This window comes from Lagenorhynchus albirostris, chromosome 16, assembly GCF_949774975.1.
Source record: "Lagenorhynchus albirostris chromosome 16, mLagAlb1.1, whole genome shotgun sequence".
NCBI lineage: Eukaryota > Metazoa > Chordata > Mammalia > Artiodactyla > Delphinidae > Lagenorhynchus > Lagenorhynchus albirostris.
Genome location: NC_083110.1, coordinates 74409013 through 74432607, shown reverse-complemented (window position 1 = coordinate 74432607; position 23595 = coordinate 74409013). Strand labels below are relative to the sequence as shown.

Genomic DNA, 23595 nt, shown 5'->3' with positions numbered 1-23595 from the left:
AGATGTATACCACGGTTTGTTTAACCATTTGCCTATTGAAGGACATCAGGGTTGTCTCCAATTTAGGACTGTTACCAAAAAAAACTACTATAAACATTTGTTATACAGGTTTTGTCTAGACTTCAGTTTTTGTTTCTCTGGGATAAATGCCTAGGAGTATAATTGCTGAGTTGTATGGTAAGTTGTATGTTTTTAAGAAGCTGCCAAACTGTTTTCCATTTAGTTACCAAACTAAATGCCAGGCATTTCCAAAGTGGCTGCACCATTTTATATTACCACTAACAAAGTCTAAAAGATACAGTTTCTTCACATTCTTGCCAGCATCTGGTTTTGTTACTATTTTTAAATTTAGCTGTTCTAATAGATGGGTAACGGTATCTCACTGTGGTCTTATTTTGTGTTTCCCTTATGGCTAATGATGTTGAACACCTTTTCATGTGCTTATTTACCACCCAAACGTTCCCTTCGGCGAAGCGTATCCTCCTGTCTTTTGTGCATTTTCTAAATGGATTGTTTGCTTTTATGTTGTTGAGTTACAAGAGTTCTTTATATATTCTAGATACAAGTCCTTACCAACTTGTCTTTTCATCCCTTTAACAGGGTCTTTCACAGAGCAAAAGTTTTAATTTTAATGCAGTCCAGTTTATCACTTTTTTATGTGTCATGCTTTTGGTGTTATGTCTAAGAAGTCTTCACTAAGCCCTAGGTCTCAAATATCTTCTAAAAGTTTTATATTTTTACATGTAACATTTAAATCTATGATCCATTTTGAGTTAATTTTTGTATAAGATGTGAAGTATAGGTCAAGATTTAATTTCTTGCCTATGGATATGCAAGTATTCCACCACTATTGAAAAGATTCTTCCTCCGTTTAATTGATTTTTTTTAGTCAAAAATTGGTTGGCCATACTTGTGTGGGGCTATTTCTGGATTCTCTATTCTGTTCTACATATCCATATGTCTACCCTTTGCCAACACTATACAGTCTTGATTGCTGTAGCTATATAACAGGGCTTAGAAATTGGATAGAGTGATTCTTCTGCAACTTCATTCTTTTTCAGAATGGTTTTAGCTCTTCTAGTTCCTTTGCCTTTCCATATAAATTTTAGAATAATCTTGTCTATATCTATAAAAGTACTTGTAGGGATTTTGATAGGAATTTTGTTAAATCTATATATCAGTTTGAGAAGAATTGATATCTTCACTGTAAGTCTTATAATCCATGAAAATGGTTTATCTGTCCACTTATTTAGATCATCTCTGATTTCTTTCATGAGCATTTTATAGTTTTCAGCATGCAAGTCCTGTACATACCTATTAAAGAATTAGACTTACACCTAAGTATTTTTTTAAAAGCAGTTATAAGTGGTGTGGTGGTTTTTATTTTAGTTTCCATGTGTTTATTGTTAGTATATTGAAATACAGTTGATCTTTTAAAATTAATTATTTATTTCAATTGTAAAATATACATAGGATAACATTTACCATTTTAGCCATTTTTAAGTATACAGTTTAATGGCACTTAATACATTCACATTGTTGCACAACCATCACCCCTTTCATCTCCAGAACTTTTTGATTATCCTATACTGAAACTGTGCCCCTTAAACAATAACTCCCCATTCTTCCGTCCCCCAGCTCCTGGCAACCATGATTCTAATTTTGGTCTCTATGAATTTGACTGCCCTTAAGTACCTCATATGAGGGCTCTCAAACAGTATTTGTCCTTTCTGTGAGTGGCTTATTTCACTTAGCATAATGCCTTCAAAGGTTATTCCCCATTGTAGCATGTGTCCGAATTTCATTCCTTTTTAAGATTGAATAATATTCTTCCATGTGTATATACCATATTTTGTTTATCCTTTCATCTGTCAATAGATACTTGGGTTGCTTCCACCTTCTGTTAGCTGTGAATAATGCTGCTATGAACATGGGTATACAAGTATCTGTTTAAGTCCCTGATTTCAATCCTTTTGTGTATATATCTATTTCTCTTCTTTGGAGAAATGTCTATCAAGTCCTTTGCCTGTTTTTAAATCGTAAACTGGGTTTTTGGTTGTTGACTTTTAAGACTTCTCTATATATTCTGGATATTAATCCCTTATCAGATATGTGATTTGCATTACAGTATATTTGTATTGTATCTTGTATCCTGTGTCTTTGCTGAACTTACTTACAGCTCTTGTTTTATAGAGTCCTTGAGATTTTCTGCATAGACTATTACGTCATATGCAAGTAAAAACAGTTTAATTTCTTCTTTTCCAATCTGTATGCCTTTTAGTTCCTTTTCTTGCCTTATTGCATTGGCTGGAATGTCCAGAGCTATTTTGAATAAAAATTGTGAGAGCAGACATCCCTGCCTAATATTAGAGGGGAAAGTATTCACTCTTAATCAAGTTGAGGAAGATCCCCTATATTCCTAGTGTCCTGAGAGTTTTTATCATGCATGGCTGTTGAATTTGTCAAGTGTATTTTCTGCATCAGTTGATGTCATCATGTAATTTTTCTTCTCTGTAGTAGATTATATTGACGGTTTTCGAATACTGAATCAGCCTGGCATCCCTGGGATAAACCCAACTGCTAAATTCTGTTTGCCAACATTTTGGAAAGGATTTTTGCATGCATATTCATAAGGGATACTAGTTTGTAGTTTTCTTTTTTGTATTGCCTTTGTCTGTTTGGGTTCACTCCTTTTTTACTTTCTGAAAGAGATTGATAAAGTTGGTGTTAATTCTTCTTTAATTGTTTGGTAAAGTTCTCCAGTGAAACATCTGGGTCTGGATATTTCTTCTTCAGTGATTAATTGCAAATTCAATTTCTTCACTAATTATAGGGTTATTTACATTATCTATTCCGTGTTGGGTAAGTTGTGGCAGTTCTGTGTTTTTTGAGGTTATTATCTAAAAGTTTCCTTTCTTGCTAGGCTGTCCCTTTCCTGGTCCTTTGGTTAGATTGAGAAGGCTTTTCATGGTACTTTTATGTTTTTGGTCTGTATGTTGGTGTTTTAAGTTTCCAGCTTTTCCAGTATGCCATCTGGAATAAAAGGGCAATAAGAAAACATAGGGAGCTCACCACCGTGTCCTTCCTCAGAGACCCTACTGGGCTCTCACCTTCTCTCACCTTTCAGTGTCTTATGTTTTATATATGATGCCAAGGGTTTTCAATTGTACTTAGTGGGACAATAGGGAAGAGTAGGTCTGTTTCATCTTCCTGCAAGTGGAAGCCCTCTTGTCTTTTATTTAATTTTTTAAAAGTCCAAAGAACGATTTTTTACTAGTTAGGAATTGTTTAAACTGTCACGTTTGTTTTAGCTGTGCGTTTCTGACTGTGTCTTGAAAAACATTAAACATGCTACAGTTAGTTAATGTGTGGTAAATGGATGATTGAGAAAAATCTGTAACTTTATTGCCTGGGAAAAATTGAACCTGATAAAATCTGATCCAAGTTTTATAAAGGGCTTTTTTTTTAATCACTCTACTGTTACTTCCTATATTAACTTTCAGAGTGGTTATAGCAACCAGTTTTAGGTTTAAAAATTCAGAAAAGAAAATCAAGTTTTAAAAGAGTAGATCTGTGACCACAAGCGCAGTTCTGATAGATGAAACTTTAACCGAAAGTGGGATCCAGCTGCTCGCTGCTCGAAAGCCAATGAAGAGGCCAGGTTTGTGGAAGGGAAAGTTTGCTTTACTTTGGATGCTGTCAACAGGGGGTGGGCGAGGGCGAGGGCGAGGGCGGACGCCTGTCCAAAGGCCGACTCCCCCTCCCCCGACAATCGGGGGCAAGAGCTTCTATAGACGGAGGGAGGGGGCTGCATGCAGAAACAGCACAGCCAGCTCTGACAGTCATCTTGAAATTGGTCGTCGGTGGTCTGACCAGCGTCATCTCGATTGTTTTAGGTACAGTTAATCTTCAGTTCCAGGGTCGGTTTGTTTCCATTTCTTTGAGGCCAGTTCTCGGAATTGTGGCAGCTTATGTCATGGCTACAGTCTGGTCACCGTGTAGTTCACTTCTTCCACCTGGCGGGGGTTTCAGTATCTAATAGACAGCTCGCAGGATGTGGCTCAGAATGTTATCTGTAGCCCTTGAGGAGGAACTAAAGGTCCTTGACTATGCTTAATGACTAAACTATTATTATTTGGTCTCCTTTGACTGTTTCCCTTTGTTTCTGCAGTTTCTCACTTGTCTGATTAAACTTATTCTTTGGCTAAAATTTTTCCACAGACAAAAGGCAGGCCGAGGACATGGGGAGGCAAGGACCATAGGGTCCTGCTCCATTTTAATACCACTGTGACAGTCCGTTACTCCTGAGGTTTCGATGTTCTTAAATGTACTTCTAAGGGACCATCAATTTCTCTCTCTTTTTCTCATCTATTGTTAATATATTAGCTTTTTAGTCTCCACAGATTCACTTTATCATATAACAAATAAAATTAAATAGAAATCTGCTATCTTCTAATACAAAAATAGTGAATCAAAACATTATTGTACTAAGATATAAGATGACAACTGAGGTTCGTTTTCTCTGTGCTTGTTTGCACTATTATTAAGGCACACCTGAGTGCCTCTGTCTCCATTCTGAAGCTTTTAATGGGAGCAGAAATGAAAAATGGCCATATGAATGTGGCTGTATAGGATTTTTACTGCTACATCCTTGTGGGTGTTTTGTTTGTTTTTTAAAGTAATCCTCTGTCCTGAGCACTATTTTTAAAGCCAAGTGGCAAGAAATTGTTAATGCACCCTTATATTCATACACTGATTTTTTTAAGGTGTCATCTATATCTGATTGTATGATGAGGGAACTCTTCATCATTATCTGTAGGCCCCACTTCCAGATACTGATGATCCCACAGTGTATCCTGAGTATCAGAATTTCTTAAAGCTTCCCAAGTGATTCTAACGTGCAGCCAAGGTTGAGAACCACTGCACTAGAATTTAGCTTACTGTATTTAATGTGTTTTCTTTGAGAGTCTGCAGTTTCCCCTATTGTTAATATCTTAAATTTTTCTTACTTTTTTATTAATAGACTTTTTTTTAAAAGCAGTTTTAGGTCTATAGAAAAATGGAGTCTAAAGTACAGAGTTCCTATATGCTCTCCAATCCCCCACTCCCAGTTTCCCCTATTATTAACATCTTGCATTAGTATGATACCTTGTTATAAATGATAAGCCAACATTGATCCATTATTATTAACAAAAGTGCATAGTTTACGTTAGGGTTCAGTCTTCGTGGTGTACATTTTATGGATTTTGACGAATGTATAACAACATGTGTCTACCATTACGTTATTTCACAGAATTGTTTCATTGCCCTAAAAATCCCCTGTGCTCCCTCATTCATCTATCCCTCCCCTCCCAATCCCTTGGCAACCACTGATCTCTTTACTGTCTCCATGGTTTTGCCTTTTCCAGGTTGTCATATAGTAGTGGAATCATATACAGTCTGTAGCCTTTTCAGATTGCCTTCTTTCACTTAGTAATGTGCATTTAAGTTTCCTCCATGTCTTTTCTTTTCTTGATAATTCATTCCTTTCATCACTGAATGATAGTCCATTGTATGGACGTACCACAATTTGTTTATCCATTCACCTACTGAAGGAAATCTTGGCACACATTTGCTTCCACATTTTGCAATTAATGAATAAAGCTGCTATAAACATTTATTTGCAGGTTTTTGTGTAGACATAAGTTTTCAGCTCCTTTGGTCAAATACCAGGAAGCACAATTGCTGGGTTATATGGTCTAAGTATGTTTACCCATTCCTTTTTAATGGTTGCATACTATGATATGTATTATTGATAATAACCCCCCTCATTGATGGACATTTAAGTTTTAAATTTTTTAATTTAAATTACAAATAATGCTACAACAGAGTTTATACATCTTTTTGCACACATACTGATATTTATGTAGAATGGACTCCTAGAAGTAGGATTGCTCTGATCAAGATAATGTGCATTTGCCCTTAGCCACACGTAGTATTATCAAGTCTCCTGAGGAAAAATTTTGGCTGGACCTGAGGATTTGGAGGTCAGACTTAAAAATGGTAATTGAATCCACAGACATGGATGAAATTTCTGAGGGAGAAAATGTAGAGCGAGAAGAAAGAACAACCTAGAACAGAACACTAACTCCCAACATTTAACAGTCAAGTAAAGAATTGCCCTGGTGGTAAGAGAATAACCAGGATAAATGGTGTCAGGAAAGTGGAAGGCAGAGTGGATTTCAAAGAGGAGGACGTGGTCCTCTGAGTTTATACTTTGCTGAGGGTGGTAAAGACTGCAATGTTTTTTTCGTGTTCAATGTCAGGGAGACCCTTTGACCTTAGTGAATAGAATGAAGGTGATTGGACCAAGATACACATTGAAATAGCCTGTGGAGTGAGTGGGGAGGTGAGGAAATGGCTGTTAATATAAATGCTCTTTAAAGGAGAGAAAGAGTAAGGTAACTGGAAGAAAAGATAGGGGTCACAGAGAGTTTTATTTGTGCCAGATAGCAGAGTCTTCAGCTTTTGTGAAAGTTAGTGGAAAGGAACTAGTAGAGAGAAAAATTCCAGAAAGTTGCGAAAAGCAAAACTTGAATTCGCCACTTGCCGGCAGCTATTTTTGTAGCACTTACACTGTATGAGGTATTATAAACGATCTAGAGGTGATTCGAGGTATACAGGAGGATTGCATAGGTTGTGTGCAAATGCTACAACATTTTATATAAGAAATATGAGCATCCTCGGATTTTGGTACCTGCTGGGGGTCCTGGAACCAATCCCCCGTGGATACTGAGGGATGACTCAGTATGCAGATGGAGCTGAGACCAAGAATGAGGAAGAGGACAGGTTTCTGGATTGAGACCTTTGGCAAAGAAAAGTGAATTTGTGTTTGCCCCTATGGTAACTACTGTAATTTCAACTTGTATTTTATGAGGATTTGAAAATTTCCCCAGGAAATTTTCAAAAGTCTTTGCTGCTTGAAGGTACTTTTAGAAGTCTCTAGCTTAATTCCCTTGGAAGGAATCAAAATCAACCCAATACCAGATTCACTCTTTGGAAATTAGTATTATAGCTAACTTTTGTTGTATTTGGGAATTTGACTTTGTGACCAGCAACATCATTACCATTATGGTAATACCTTTCATGAGCTATCAAATATGGTGGAATTTAAAGGTATTGATTTAGAAAAAGCTAATTTGTCAAACCAAGTGAACATCATTGATCCTAAAATGAACTGATTCAATGTATTTGATAACTAAAAAAAAATTATTAGCTATTCATGTATTGACTTACAGTATTACCTTTTGCTTTTCCCTCTTTTCAGAACTCTACTTAAGATTTTTATTCTTACCTTGATAGCTAAATTTACAGATACTCTGAAGCTGGTAAGGATCTCTAACTTGCCAGAAGAAAAGAAACAATATGAAAATACCTCAGTAGGCTGGAGTGATGAGAATATGTCAGAACAAAATTTAACAATTGAAGAAAGTACAAATGTAATGCTTGGGTTCCAAACACACACACACAAATAGGAGGGAAGATGGGACGCTGAAGAACATAGTTTAGCATTTGTTAATTTTTTTTATTTGAAATAATTTCAAATTTACAGAAAAATTGTAATACTAATACAAAGAACTTGTTCATATTCTTCAACCAGATTCCCCAGTTGTTAATGTATTTCCACATTTGCCTTATCATTTCATCCCTTTTGCTCTGTATTTTTTTCTCAACCATTTGAGGGTAAGTTGTAGATATATTGAGCTATTATCCTTAAATATTTCAGTGTGTATTGCCTGAAAACTGGAACACTTTTGTACATAATCAGAGTACAGCCATCAAAGCCAGGAAGGTAGCATTGATGTATTACTACCATCTAATCCACAGACCCTATTCATATGCCACAGATTTTTCCAGTGATGTCCTTTATGACACAAAACCACACACATATACTTACAAACCTACTTTCCTTTTACCTTCTTTTCTTTCTGATCCAGAGTTCAGGTTGGGATCATGTGTTGCATTTATTGTCATGTCTCTTTAGCCCCCTTTTCCCTGGAACAGTTCCTTAGTGCACTCCAGGTTTTTCATTACCTTGACATTTTTGAAGAATACAGTCCAGTTACTTTGTTGAAAATCCCTTAATTTGTGTTCATCAAATGTTACTTCATAACTAGATTCAGGTTATGTAGTTTTGGCAAGAATACCCTGGAAGTGATGCTGAGTTCTTACTGCGACATCTGAGGAGGGGCACACGCTGTCGATTCATCTGACTGCTGGGGACTCACTTCGTAAAGTGAGATATGCAGGTGTCACGGCTGTAAAGTTAATAAGTATTTTGTATATGTTAGTAAGTAAATATTTTGTAGGGAGATACTTTGGGACAATGTAAATACCTTTATCAAACATACCTATTAATTTTTACTTTCATTGATGATTCTTATTTGGATCATTTATTACTGAGATAGCTGGCAAATGATTTTCCTCATTCAGTCATTCCTTCTACTTTTCTTAGTTGGTATTCTACTACAAGAAAGAGCCATCCCTTCTCCGTTTGCTTATTTATGTCAGTGTGGACTCATGAAATGCTAACATTTTGGTCCATGCATTATATAATTGATTACTCTCATTGTTTGTTTTGAATGCTCAGATTGTCTCAGACTTGGCCAGCAGGGTCCTTTTCAAGGTGACGCCTGTAGTCTTGATGCATCTCCAGCATTTTTTGAGCATTTGCTTTCTGGCACAAAGTATTCCAGGCTCACCTTGTACTTGCCCTGACCCAGCTCCGCATTCAGGCACTTCTCCACGGAGCTCTAGTTCCTTTTTGTGGAGAGTAATATTTAGCAAACAAGATCTGGGCAATAAGTATGCTCATTGCTACTGGGGTTTCATTGCTTCCAAGCCCTCTCAACAGACAGATCTAGGAAATGCACTCACGCACTTATATCTTCTTGTGTATTTGTATGTTGATACAGTGTATAAACACCATGAGTTTTCACCTGTACCTCCAATTCTGATCCAACACAGCAGAACTTATTCTAGTCTTCTCCCTTTCTAGCCCTTCTCTGGCAGAGAAATCCAGCTCCCATTTTTCTCGGTATATTTATTTATATGATCAGTTCCTCTGTATGTAAATAATCTCTTGACCACACAAGCCAGGAAGGGCTTAGGCGGCTCTGGACTCGAAGACTGCCTCTTTGGCCCCAGCCCCTACACACATCAGCAGCTGCACAAACCAGCTTCCTTTGTCTTTGAGAAACACTGTAATGGTAAGTTTTACATGTTTCAATGTACATTTATTATATTGTTACAAGTTTTTAAGTGTAGCCTTTATTAGGGTAAACGTTGGTGGTGAAAAAGGAAGTATTTAAGGATCAAAACACATAGAGTAGAAATTTGAAAGAATACAACCCTTATTCATCATCAGGAGGGGTTTGCTATTAGCATTTTACTTAGGTAACCAGTAACCAGTATCTGAGTAGAGTCCTCACGGCAGTGAGCTGAGGCAGGAGGTGAAGTTGGTGTGGTTTTTGCATGCTGTAGACGATGAGTCTGGCATTATCCTGTTTTCCTCTGGTGACCTTTTTACAGGGCTTTGATGCCATAACGTCAGAACTAATCTGGAGTTCTTTCTGGTAAGAATCATCTTGATGAATTAGTTTTATATTATGATTTCTGGGAGTCAAGAGGTTTTTTTAATTACCATCATATCACGAGTTTGACAACATTATGTAGTTTTTTCCCTTTAAAAAGATATTTCCACCAGGACAGTTAGGCAAGAAAATGAAATAAAAGGCATCCAGATTGGAAAGGAAGACATAAAACCATCTTTATTTGCAGATGACATGATCTTGTATATAGAGAATCCTAAAGACTGTACTAAAAAACTATCAGAACTAATAAGTGAATTCAGCAAGGTTACTGGATAAAAGATCAACACACAAAACTCAGTTTTATTTCTGTATACTTGCAATAAACCATCTAAAAATGAAATTAAGTAAACAATTTTATTTATAATAACATCAAAAAGAATAGAATTGTTAGGAACAAATTTAGCAGAGCAGTGAAAATTTTATATTCTGTAAAATACAAAGCATTGTTGAAAGAAATTACGGAAGACCTAAATAAATGGGGGGGAAATTCCATGTTCATGGATCAGAAGACTTAATATTAAGTCTTCAAATTGACCTACAGATTAAATGCAATCCCTATTAAAATAGCAGCTGGCTTCTTTGTAGAAATTGATTGTTGATCCTAAAAGTCACATGAAAATTAAAGGAACCCAGGGCTTCCCTGGTGGCGCAGTGGTTGAGAGTCCACCTGCCGATGCAGGGGACATGGGTTCGTGCCCCGGTCCGGGAAGATCCCACATGCCGCGGAGTGGCTGGGCCCGTGAGCCATGGCCGCTGAGCCTGCGCATCCAGAGTCTGTGCTCTGCAACAGGAGAGGCCACAACAGTGAGAGGCCCACGTACCGCAAAAAAAAAAAAAAAAAAAAGTAAAGGAACCCAGAATAGCCAAAACAATCCTTAAAAAGAAGAACAGAGTTAAAGACTATGTGATTCTGGTATATAGATAGACATATGTATTAGTGGACTAGAATTGGGAGTCCAGTAAGAAGCTCATATTATGGTCAATTGATTTTCAAAAATGATACCGAAGACAGTTGAGTGGACGAAAGCATAATCTTTTCAACAAATGGTCCTGGGTCAACTGGATATCCACATACAAAAGAATGAAATTGATTCCCTATTTCACATGATATACAAAAATTAACTCAAAATAGATTGGATCCAAATGTAAGTGCTAAAACCATAAAACCCTTAGGGAACAAAAATAGGAGTAAATCTTCATGACCGCGGATTTGGTGATCGTTCTTAAATATGACACCAAAAGCACAAGCAACAAAAGAAACAAATAATAAATTCGACTTCATCAAAGTTAAAAACTTGTATACTTCCAAAGACATCATCAACAAAGTAAAAAGGCAGGTCATAGAATGGGAGGGTGTATTTGCAAATCATATATCTGATAAGGATCTAATGCCCAGAATATATAAACAACTCTTATAGCTCAATAAAAAGCCCAGTTTAAATGATTTGAATAGAAAGAGGATATATGAATGACCAATAAGAACGTGAAAAGAAACTTATCATCATTAGCTTTGACCCAGTGCAAATCAAAATCACAGTAAGATGCCACGTCATACCCACTAGGATGGCTACAATAGGAAAAGCAGATAAAAACAGGTGTTGATGAGGATGTGAAGAAATTGGAACTTCATACACTGCTGGTAGGAATGTAAAATGGTTCAGCCACTTTGGAAAACGTCTGGCAGTTCTTCAGTAGGTTCAACACAGAGTTATCATAGGACCCAGCAATTTCACTTCTAGGTATATATCCAAGAGAAATGAAAACACACAGAAACTTGTACACAAATGTCCATAACAGCATTATTTATAGTAGTTTAAAAGTAAATAACCCATATGTCCATCAACTGCTGAATGGACAAATAAAAATTGATACAGTAGTTCCCCCTTAAGCCTCAGGGGATATGTTCTAAGACCTCCAGTGGATGCCTGAAACCATGGATATACTGAACCCTATATACTATGTTTTTTCCTATATACATACCTATGATAAAGTTTAACTTACAAATTAGGCACAGTAAGAGAATATCCGAATTGCCAACATCACTACCCTTGCACTTGGAGCCATTACTGAGTAAAGTAAGGGTTGCTTGAACACAAGCGCTGTGATATTATGACAGTTGACTTGATAACCAAGATGGCTACCAAATGACTAACAGGTGGGATACACTGGACAAAGGGGATGATCCAAGGGGTGGGACGGGGTGGTGCGAGATTTCATCACACTACTCAAAGGAGTGCACCCTTTAAAACTTATGAATTATTTCTGGAATTTTCCATTTAATATTTTCGGACTGTGGTTGACCACAGGTAATTGAAACTGAGGAAAGCAAAACTGTGGACAAGACGGGGGAAACTACTGTGTGTCCCTACAATAGTATATGATTTGGCAATAAAAAGGAGTGAAGTGCTGATGCCTGCTGTAATGTGGGTGATCCTCGAAAACATTGTGCTAAGTAAATCAGTCACAAAAGATCACATACTGTCTGATTCTGTAGAGAGATTGGTACTGCTTAGGGCTAAGGACGTTCGGGACAGTGGGGAGTGACCGCTAATAGGTATGGGGTTTCTTTCTGGGTTGCTGAAAATGCTCTAAAATTGATTGTTGTGATGGTTACACACCTCTGTGACTACACTAAAAACCATAGATTCGTACACTCTAAATGGGTGGATTGTATGGTGTGAGAATTGTTGCTGTAGAGCTGTTGTTGCGTATTCTGTCACAATAAGCTAAGTTTAGATTTGTTTGCTTAGTTTTCATTTTTAACGAAAAAATATTCTGAGTGAAATGACTAGCCAACAGTATTCCTTACAGAATACGAAAATGTGTAATTCTCCCTGAGGGATTTCCAGATCGATTTTTGAGTCTCCCACCAAATGGGCTTGAAGACCTCACTGATTGAGCTCAGTTAATTTCTGTCATAACTGCTGTGTATTCCCTTGCCTTGCCCTTTGCTTTCCCATACTAAAAAGCTTCCTCTCAAATTCTCTCCACCTTCCCCATACACTCCCCCATGGCAATTAAAACATTTGTTAATACCTCTTGTCACTTTACAGTGTTCTAAATCATGTTTGGCTTTGACCTTGCCAGAGTTGAGTTTGGTTTCATAGTTGGGTTCCATCATGTATTTATTTGTTCAAATTTTCAAATTCCATTATATCCCCGTTTTGCCCAATGATATTTAGCTTCGTTAATGTTACCGAGTCTACCATTTATACAGCTATCTTTATGAGAAACTGTATGTAACAAGTATGTAACTTGTTTTTATGTTTATGTTTTCATGTTCTTGCAATGCTGTAACAATAAATAAAGAAGTTAAGAAAACAGACTGTTTCATCAGTTTCTGGAAAGCCTAGAAGTTACAGAGTCTCTTTAAGAATAACGAATGAGTTAAATCCCCGTAAGAAGGAGAGGTAAAGCTTTGATCTCTAGGTTTTTTCCTTTGAAAGCACCCGTGATGTACAGTTCACCTCCTGTGAATAAAGAGCTGGGGGAAATCAAGCAGCTGCTGCCCACCAGAGTTTTCCTTCAAGATTAAAACATCACAGAGTTGACAGCATATTTGTATCACTAGAGATCAAATGCTCATCTCAGAAAAGCGTTTGCAGGATTGCCTTTGGTTTTTATTTTATGAAATTAAATTGTGATACGTTAGAGAAAGGAAAGATGGAAGAAGTTCGTGTTGGCGGACATTTTTAAGACATCTCAAAATGAGCTGGCAGCTTCCCGTAGATGAGATGACAAATGGCCTTTAACCTCAAAATGGCTTTATTTTTCTAGTATCTTCAAGATCCCCTCAAGAAGAGGCCTGTTGTGCTGTATCGGTTTAGCTGTGTAGCTTTTTGTCTACAAATGCTGATAACATGTGTCAGGCAAGCAACACACATGATTACAGGAGGGTTTTGTGAGGATATTTGCTTTTTTTTTTAACTTTAGTAAATAAATCAACTAATTTTCAGTGTTTTAAGTGTCTGGTAGAATTTTTCTTGTTTAGGTTTTAAATTTAAATTTTAATACTAATTATATAGATTCTACTAAGAATCAGAATCTGCCTTCATTGCAGATGAAATTAATGGTTATAAAACTGCAGACTGCTAATCCCAGAAAACACAGTTGTAGTTTGTATAATGATAGTCAGTGGTTTCTGAAGTTGATGCAGTACCCATCGAAAGGGTAATTGACTTGATTTTCTGGCCGTAATGTAAGATGTGGCTAGAATGTAATCCAAAAGACGCTGTATTTAAATCTTTAAATGCATCTTATGGAATTGTTAAACTCTGAGAACGTGGATGGACATTTGGGGAGGCAAGGGGGAGAGGGGTCGGAGAGAGGATTTTGTGTGCGGGCCGACATCACTATTTCTGTATTATTTGAGTTCTTAAAAAAGCATTACTTTTATGGTTTAAAAAGATATAAAATAAGAAGTGGATGTGCATTTTATTGAGTATTCAGTAATTTCATTGATGACTAATTCCTAGAAAATGTTAAGGTTAGTTCAAGTTATTGAAATATCAAGTTTTAAACATTTTACAGTGTATCTTTTCTTTGTTTCTCTTACACTCTGTCTTGTTGATCTGTTTCCTTTTTCAAAAGTACTGGCGGTTTTAGATTGATACTTTGGCACCTTTGGGTACGCAGAATTCTAAGTTTACATTCCAAATTGGAGCTGCAATTTCAGTGTTTTTAGGTAGGGAAAGATGTGCTTGATTGCTACTTTGTATCTCTATGATGTTTCAGTGCCTTTTTTTTTTTTACAGTCAAAGTGTGATAATGGGAAAATTTAAGAATTGGGGGCAATTAAGAAAACTAAATTGTATTTCAATAAATTTATAAAAAGTTTCAATTAAGTCTCAGTATTTTGGTGAAATGGTGATAGAATGTCAGGAACACAGCATTTGGAATATTAAACAACAGCAGTAACAGTAACTACAGTGCCATGAACTTCCGAAGTATTTGAGCACTGAGACCAAATATATTTGCGTCTCCCGTGACTTGGATATATTAACATTGAAGGGAACGAGGAGAGGATTTTACAATTCATTATTACCACTTTTTGTGGTAATTACATGTGATGTTAAAAAATCAACAGCTGGTTGATATCTACTTTTTGAGTATATTAAGCATTTGACTACTTTAATCCAGAACAAAGGCCTCAAAAGTATTTGGAGTAAAAAGAACTATTGAACTTGATTGATTTCTTTGCTCTAAGGTTCTCTAAAAATGCTATAAATTAATTTAGAAGTTTTATGAAAATTAGCTATATAAGTTAAACCATAGACTCAGCAGCATCACAGGCCAGTGTGTGTTTCGGTGGTTGAATCTTAAAGCTTTTCCTGTATATTAATAAACAGAAATGAAATATATTTTTTGACAAATGAAACAATACAAAATTTCCTACTCTCTAAGGAGTGCACTCGAAAATAGTTGATGTAAATTATACATAATGGTGGGTTTTTCCTAATCTTCTGTTTTCATTTTTATATGTCATACTAGAAAAGAATAAAAATTAGAGGGTGGCATTTCATTCTAGATAAAATAAGATAATGGCATATCAAATCTTAAGTTTTTATTTGTTAGAGTGTTCCATTCATTTGAATTTTAAAGGATGTCTGTCCTAAACTATTTTAGGATAAAGGTTTAAACTGTGAAACATCATTCTGTGTAGTTAAATATAGACATGCTTTAAAATGCCATTTTAAAAAGTCAGGGTTTTAGATTTAGCCGGTTTTGTGCAATTTTGCCACTGTCCTTGCTTCTCTCCTTTGCTCTTCTTACTGATCTTTACTAGTTTTCTATTTGTATTAGTTTCTAAGCATAATTGAATCTAACCTTTTCCTACTAGTAGCGTTTATAAGTAGGTGATGGAGATTTCTGTGTTGCAATCTATGTGCTTTAAACTGTCAGAGACTGACAGCAGGAACCAGGTCCCTGCCTTTTCCTTTGCTTGTCATTTACCCTGGTAAGGGATGTGGTAACCTAGTAAATGTCAAATATTTAGTTGTTTTAAAGTATGTGCATTTTCTGCTTCAGTTGGATAAAGTAATTTGTAAGAAACAACACATATTTTGAAGTTCAACGAAGTACACCAAAGCCACTTGAAGTATTTACAACAGAGAACATTTAATTCACGGAATTGGTGATAACAGGCAGTGGTATTGCTGAGAGCCAGGAGCACAGAGATGTGACCCAGAGAGTAGCAACAGCAGGAAACCACTGCCACCCCTGGGTTGAAGAGAAAAGGGGCTCAGGGTCCAGGGAGGGCAACCAATAGAAGCTGGGTAGTTCTAGGCAAAGGGAACAGTTAGAGATAAGTACTGTTAACAGGTTAATGTGTTTGTCCAGATCTTTTTCTATGCACATACTAGGCTTTTAACACTGAACCTATTTTTTTTTTCCACTTAACAATCTATTTTCCTTTGTCTTTTTTTTTTTTTTTATTTATTTTTGCGGTACGCGGGCCTCTCACTGCTGTGGCCTCTCCCGTTGCGGAGCACAGGCTCCGGACGCGCAGGCTCAGCGGCCATGGCTCACGGGCCCAGCCGCTCCGCGGCATGTGGAATCTTCCCGGACTGGGGCACGAACCCGTGTCCCCTGCATCGGCAGGAGGACTCTTAACCACTGCGCCACCAGGGAAGCCCTCCTTTGTCTTTTTAATAGCTGTATAACATTTTACTGTATGGATATACCTTAACATGTTTATTAACCAGTTCTCCATTATGGACATTTATGTTGCTTCCAATTTTTTAGTATTACAGAGAGTATTGCTGTAAATATCCTTACACATATATATAAACACTGGTGTGTTCGTTTTTCTAGGACAGTGGTTCTCAATCCACCTCTTAGGCTTAAGAAAATACTGATGCTCAGGTTCCATTGAGACAAGTTTTTAAATCAGGATCTCTGGGAATAGGATCCAGGCTTTGGTATTTTTAAAAAAACTCTTCAGATGATTCTCATATTTAGTCAGCTGTGGGCTGATTCTGAGAACTGGTCTTGCTGAGTCAATGATCTAAAAAAAAAAACATTTTAGTAGATGCTGTTAACATTGTTTTCTGTATTAGTTAGGATTAAGAGCAACTGCCAATAATAGAAACCTAAAATAATTTGTCTTAAGGTAGTTTTTTTCTGTTTTATGTAGAATTCTAGACAGAGGCAGTCCAGGGCTGGAACGGCCGTTTTGTTCCACAAAGTTCTCAGGTACCCAGGTTCCTTCTAGCTTTTGTTTTTGCTGAACCGAGAGAAAGCTGCAAGACAGAGGTTAGAGCTCCTACTGTGATATTTATGCTCTAAGCAGCAGAATGAAGGAAGGGCTGAAAAAGGAAGGAGGCAAAGACCCTGGGCCAGCTGTCCTACAAAACCCTTTACTTGTATCCTGTTGGCCAGAACTTGGTCACAGGACCACACCCGGCTGCAAGGAAGGCTGGGAAACAGTATGCTCTGCTAAAAACCAGGAGTTCTTCTATGTGGAAGAAAGGAGGACCGATAGTGGCCGTCTCCGAGAAAGCTGCAAGCATCTGCCCTCCTGCCTGCGCAGCACGAGTGCCCATCGCCCCAACCTGGCCAGTTCAAGTCAGCCCAGACTGCTGAGTCAACAGAAAGCCTCACTGCAGGAATGGAAACTTCACACAGTGAATGTTGGCTCTGGGAGAGGCAAGATAAATTTAAATCAGACTCAGGAAAGATGCTGGAGAGCTGTAAACTTCATCGTGTATGAGAAAATAATAAGGACATTGAAGGCCATTTGAAAAATTGCATACAATTCCTTGTCTCTCTGCCTGATGTTTCAGCTCTCTTTGTGGAAGGAATTTACTGTCTTTCAGCAAGGCATTTGTTATTTATTAACATACTCAAGTTAGTCTTAATACTGCACAGTGTCATTTGAACATACTGCTCAGAGAAGATACCTTAATACATAGTACATAATTTTTATACTTCAGTTAAACATTCTTAAATTAGGAAATGAAAAGTGATTTGATAGGTGCTGTTTTTAATCCATATTTTTTGTTAATGCAGTGGATGAAGATCGCAGTAAGGAACCTGACCGCCTGCAGGTGTTTTACAAGAAGGCCATAATGCCTTACGGTGTGTATAAGAAGCAGCAGAGAGACCCGAGCGAGGAGGCCGCCGTGCTGCAGTACGCGAGCCTGGTGGGGCAGACGTGCTCCGAGCGGATGCTGCTCTTCAGAAACTGAGTCAGCTCAGTCGCCTCTCTGCCCGGGCACTCCTGCCAGCGTTGTGCTGCTGACGTGTGCAGCAGTGCAAGTTCATTACCCGGGGGAAACTCTGTAACCGTCCGCAGATTAGACTTTTTAATTTTGATGGCTATATAGCTTTTCTAAAATATTTTGTGGCAGTGTATTTGTGAGAATCTCATGGTTAATATAAAGATTTTTAAAATGTGTTATGACCGAGACTCATAATTGGGGTTTATCATTTCGGAAGTCTGTTTTATGAACAAGAGACGGTAAACTTCTCTTGTTAATATTAAAACAAACTGTTTCCTCAGAGCCATTTAAAACATTCGTTTATGCTGAAAGACCTTAGGTGTGGGGAAGAAGTGGGAATTCTGTGTCATCACTTAGAAAATGTCTTCTCAAGGCAACAAAACTGAGCTGTTACTCAGTGTTCAGTATTACATTACTGCCGAATGTTATACTATGTAGTTTATAGAAAACTTGAAGAAAAGGAAATAGTACAAACTTCCAAAAAAGGATGTTTGTTGTGTTAACATCGGATGTCTCTTTACCCAGGACAGTCCTATTCGTGTCTGCTGTCTTGGCACAGTTATTTTTCCCAGAATAATTCTTACTCGTGCTCCCTTTTACTCTCCAAAATATCCCAGTTTGGACAATAAAATATGTGATTACCGTAGCTATATATTATATTGTCGAAACGGATACTTTGCGTTATTTCTCAGATCTAAGAAGTGCAGTTTTTTTAGAAAGTTGTTGGCTCCTGCCTTGACCTAAGCCCCATCAAAGGTAAATATAGACTAATTTTTATTTCCTTAGAACTCAGGACACTTGTTTTTGGTTATTGATTAAAAATTAGTTTCTATCTGACTGCTTTTATAGCTGTGCCACGCATTGCATTTGAGTGAAGTAGGAATCATCTTGACCTCTGTTCCAGGGCAGGAGGTGAAACCACCCGGTTCTTGCCCTTTGATTTGGGGGCCAGAGAGGAGACACTGCACTTACTAGTCTGCAGCAGAGGCGGGTCCTTCTTTCCCTCTCCCTTCTCTTAGTTGGTCCTTCACTCATTCAGCAGATGTCCCTTGTCCCCCACCTTCAAGGTGGCAGGCACTGTGCCAGGAGGTGGGAGGGGGGCAGGCGAGTCGAGCTGTGCTGGAGGTGGGGAGGGACAGAGGAGGCTTGCTCTCCTGTGCTCTTTCTCAGCTGACCACCACCTGCTGCCACCTGCTTGGCCACTGAGTCCTTTTCATTTCTCATTTTGCCCATATTTTCATTTTCTGTTGATTTATCTTTTAAAAAACCGTGTTATAAAACTTAGTGGCTTGAATCCCACTACCGATTTTTAAACTTTTAAATTCACTGAGTTTAGGTATAAAACATTAGAAAATAATTTCAGCTAGCTAGAATAAAAGGAAGGATCATAAAACAATGGTTTTAAAAATCAGATGTCTAGAAGTTCAACATCCAAATAAATTGTATTTATTCATTCAGAGAGAGAGAGAGTGTGTATGTGTGTAGCACCTACCATGAGCAGGTACTTAGCTAGCTGGGGATGGAGTAGTGATGGCATGGATTTTGCGTTCTCTGGAATTTTGTCCTTCAAAATAGTCTCCCAAGAGCATGTGATAGACTCTTATTTAGAACTGCCTTCAGAATCTGTAGAACATATAAAAAAATATTTCCCTCTAAAGTGAAGATAGCTTAATTTTTTAATGATTTATGAAAATGATACTTTAAGCAGCTAAACATTAAGCAAAGCATAAATAAGAGAGTAAGAATGACCTGAAATCCTATTGAGTTGAAAGAAATTTCAAAATAGGACTTCAGAAGCGTTGTGAGTAATCTCAGTATTATTAAAATAAGTAGGGTGGGTCCATACCTGGTACCCTTGGCATTGGAATGTCCAGGTTGATGTCATCAGGTGCGTTACACCAACTTTCATCTTGGTGTGTAGAATGGAATTCATTAAGATCACAACTCAAGTATCAGATGAAGAGAAAGCTTGGATCTTACTTCTTACCACAACTCTGGTGTTTTCCTGCAGAGTTCAGTTTAGGATCCCTTCAGAGGAAAAGGATTAAGCCCCCTCTCTGGAACCGTGGTGCTCTCCCTGTGCGTGGCTTTCTAGGTTGGCTCCATTGAAGCTCCAGAGGGAGGTGGGGACGAAGATTCTTCTACTCGGTTGCTATTTTCGTGTGTTGTTTTTCTGAGAGTAGACAGTGTGTTGATCCTCATGAACAAGGTGTCTTCAAAAGACGGTTATTTGTTCTTTTGAGCCCTGCTGAGTGAATGTTGATAGTGGGCTAGAAAAGGACAGTCAAGGAAAGTGACTTGGCTCGGTCAGGTGACAAGCGGTCTAGCTGAGAAATCTGATTTTGCATTAACGGCTTTCATCTAAAGCAGGATGCATGAGAACCTTTCAAAGATAGTTTATATCTTTTCAAGGCTGGAAGCTTTGCATTTACAATCTTAGTGCTGCAGTCCCTTTCTGATTTCAGGTAAATTTATATACCTGCCTCCCTGTCTTGGGAGCAAAAATGTAATAAAGATTCCCCATGCTGTCATCTTTATTTAAATTATTTCAGTTCTGTGAGATTTTTGTTATCTTATTTTTTTTAAATGTAATCTGAGCACTTTCTTTATATTCTGAAAGATAGAGGCTATTACGAGATGAATATATTATTCATTTGATTAAAATTATTTAGATAAGAAGTTATTACTGTTTATGTTTGCTTTCAGATATTAGCTTATTCTAATTTTTATCCATTTTTCAAAATATCAGTTGTATATGATTTCTTATGTTTTGGAATTTATTATGTAAATGAATATTCAGATTTCCAGACACTATATGGTTTCATTTGGTAAAGCTTTATATTATTTCAGTAGAATAAAGATGAGAAAGATGATGATCAGCTACTTAAAACGTATCTACTGTTGCTCACTTTAGAGAAGGAAATGAAGTGGAAACAATTGGGAAGTGTTTGAATTAGGCTCTAGTTACTCAAATGTGGATTATTTTCCAAAAGAAAACCAGTGACTGTAAGACAAAACACGTTTGGTTTTTGCATGTGATAGTTTTTGCTCTTGTATATGCTTTTTGAACAGTCCATTTGATAAAGCTTGAATGGAAAAAATAAAACTCCCTGTCTGCAGCGGCTGTTGGTGGTCATTACTTAAAGGCCAACGTGTCCATCTTTCGAATTCTTGGCACATTTCACCTGCAGTGAGTATGCAGGAAGCTGAGGTCGCCACTGGCTACGTGAATGACAGTGTTTAATTTGCAGTAATTGGAATCCCAGATCACTTAGTCACCTAAATCAAAGCATGATGGATTTCTTTCTCAGGAATAAATAAAAGTAAAGTATTACCTTTGGGTAAAAGAATGTCTATTCCCTAATTTTTCACAAGATAAATCAGGGAATAGACATTCTTTTACCCAGAGGGACTCGAAATAATATTTAAGTAGCAAACTCAAGTATAAATTTCTCTTAAAAAGTTTAGTTTTCAGAGAAATTTTCATAAATACCTCACAAAGCAAAGTGTGCTTTCATCCTTCGCAAGAGTCCACAGCTTATTTCTAGAATACATTTTAAAGTGTTTTGTCTTTTTACGGTTCAGGGGACCCTGGTGGGTTTATGATAAAATGAATCCTGTTTCCCAAGTGATTTGAATATTACTTATAAATCCCACTGATATTTTTTCCAGAATGGGAATAGCTTTATTATCTTTCTTATTTGAAATGGATAGTGTTCACCAGAAGACATTTAGACAGTATAGAAAAGTATACCAGAGAAAATAAAAGTCACTTACAATCCTGTCACTATTACTACTGTCATTCACATTTTGGTGTGTGTCCTTTCAGACTTTTTTCTACTTACATTTATGTATATGTTTTATTTTGAAATAAATGTGAAATTACGCCATGTATATTGTTTCATAATTTTTTCATCTATTTTTTTGAACATCTTAATTTACTGTGAAAATGAAAATAGATTGGAAGAATAATCATTTAAATGGCTGTATAATATTCCACTGTGTCTATACTCTTTTGAGACAGGAGGTTTAAGACTTTAGTCCCATCTTATGGATGACAGGAGTTGTAATTGATCGGCATTAATTGTTTTTCTCAGTTCTTTGTAACACTTGGCAACATTGTTCTTATTCCTCATTGCCTGATTCCCTTTGCCTTTCACTGGACAATAGGAATTTTCTCCTTACTTGAAGTTTCAGAAAATGTGTGGCTTTTAAAACTTAGTGCCCCTCCTCTCATTGTCCCTCAACTAAATATTTCCTGGGAGACCTACACTATTGTTTTTACAGTTTGTACACCTCTAAAATTTCCAGTTAGAAAATGTCTTATTTAAACGCTTAAAGTTATTTAAAACCATTTAAGCTTCTGATTCATTGATTCTTTGTAGAACAGAGGTCTTTAAAATGCGTACCTGGAAAGGGTGGATAACCATACCACTGTTTTTAATTTAGCTCAGTTTTTTACGTTTAAAAGTATGTTGGCTGTTTAAGATTTAATTCTAAGTAAAACTGCATTTTTCATATCCAGTTAGTGTCAAGTTGGTGTCTTCAATCCAGTCCTATCCAGAAAATATTTTCCAATTAACTGTTGCAGTTAGACCAAACATTAAAGTTGCTGAATATGTTTTGCATGCCAAACTTTTATTCTTTTAGACTCCAGAGTAGCTTGCAGATTTGTATAGCTTGGTTTCCTCGTCACATCTCTTCACCTGCAATATGAAGAAGCAATTCCAAATAGAAGTGCTGTTTTTTTTTTAAAAAACAAACCAAAACAAAAAACCCCCTAGCGTAGCACATCTAAATGTTATGTGGCACTTGTGATTTTTAATAGTTAATTACCTGTTAATATGACACTCAGAAGTAAATGTTTCAGCCACCTTGGAGGCAGAGAAAGATATACCTCACTTGTCTGGCAGGTATAAAGCAGACTGTTAGCAACGACCACAAATATCTTCGTTTCTTTCATCGTTACAATTTTATTGAAGTCAGTATGCAGAAAGTGGTTTTAAAACATTTATTTATCATTTATACGTTGCCAGCTAGAGCGATTTGTACCAGAACGGTATAAATATTGTACTCCCAACTTGCATGATTCAACTCTGTGATTTTGGATCACACTTTCCCCTGAACCTTAATTTTTCATGCTTTTGTCAGTCTCTGCCACGGTCTTAAAATCATTTAACATAGGCCTTTTTTTTTTTTAATTAGCATTAAATGAGAACTCATGAATACTTCATGAAGTCCAATTCATCACTTTGTTAATTCGGTATTCAGTGAGTCTGAATAGCATCTCTCAAATAATGGAGCTTTTTGATCATGAAACAAGAAAAACAGCATTTTAGGCTTGTGGATTCAGTGCTTAAGGCTCTTGGCTCAGTTGTGTGTGGACAGTTGTATGCATTTTTCCAGCTCAGTTTAAAATATTGAGAGATGGCCAGATTGTAAGTTGGAAGCTAACCGTTACTGATGTTATTTTATTGACCATTAAAGCAAAGATTGTGTGTGTGCACGCGCGTGTGTGTGTGTGTGTGTGTATTTATGTATATATATTGGGTCGGCCAAAAAGTTCGGGTTTTTCCGTAATAACACACAGTGAGAGAGAGTGTACTTAATTAAAGCATGCTGGTGATAGTATGATTTATTCTCAGTTTTCATTCAAAGGGTCAATTTGATAAAGGGTTTGGATATGTAAGACTGTTGTAGGGACTACCCTGGTGGTCCAGTGGTTAAGACTTCGCCTTCCA

At 37.1% G+C, this 23595-nt stretch overlaps 1 protein-coding gene across 12 annotated transcripts in view; it reads left to right on the top strand.

Moving 5' to 3' along the window:
- ATE1 (arginyltransferase 1) overlaps positions 1-20973 on the top strand; it is a 155551-nt gene extending 134578 nt beyond the window's left edge. For 10 of the 12 annotated variants that reach the window (XM_060126737.1, XM_060126743.1, XM_060126747.1 and 7 more), the window contains one exon: positions 17643-20973. In XM_060126737.1, coding sequence (XP_059982720.1) covers positions 17643-17821 — 179 coding nt within the window. In that variant the 3' untranslated portion in view covers positions 17822-20973. Of the gene's footprint in view, positions 1-16767 lie in introns of all 12 variants that reach the window. The other 2 variants (XR_009536173.1, XM_060126746.1) reach the window with 2 other exon arrangements.
- The last annotated feature ends 2622 nt before the right edge of the window (positions 20974-23595 follow it).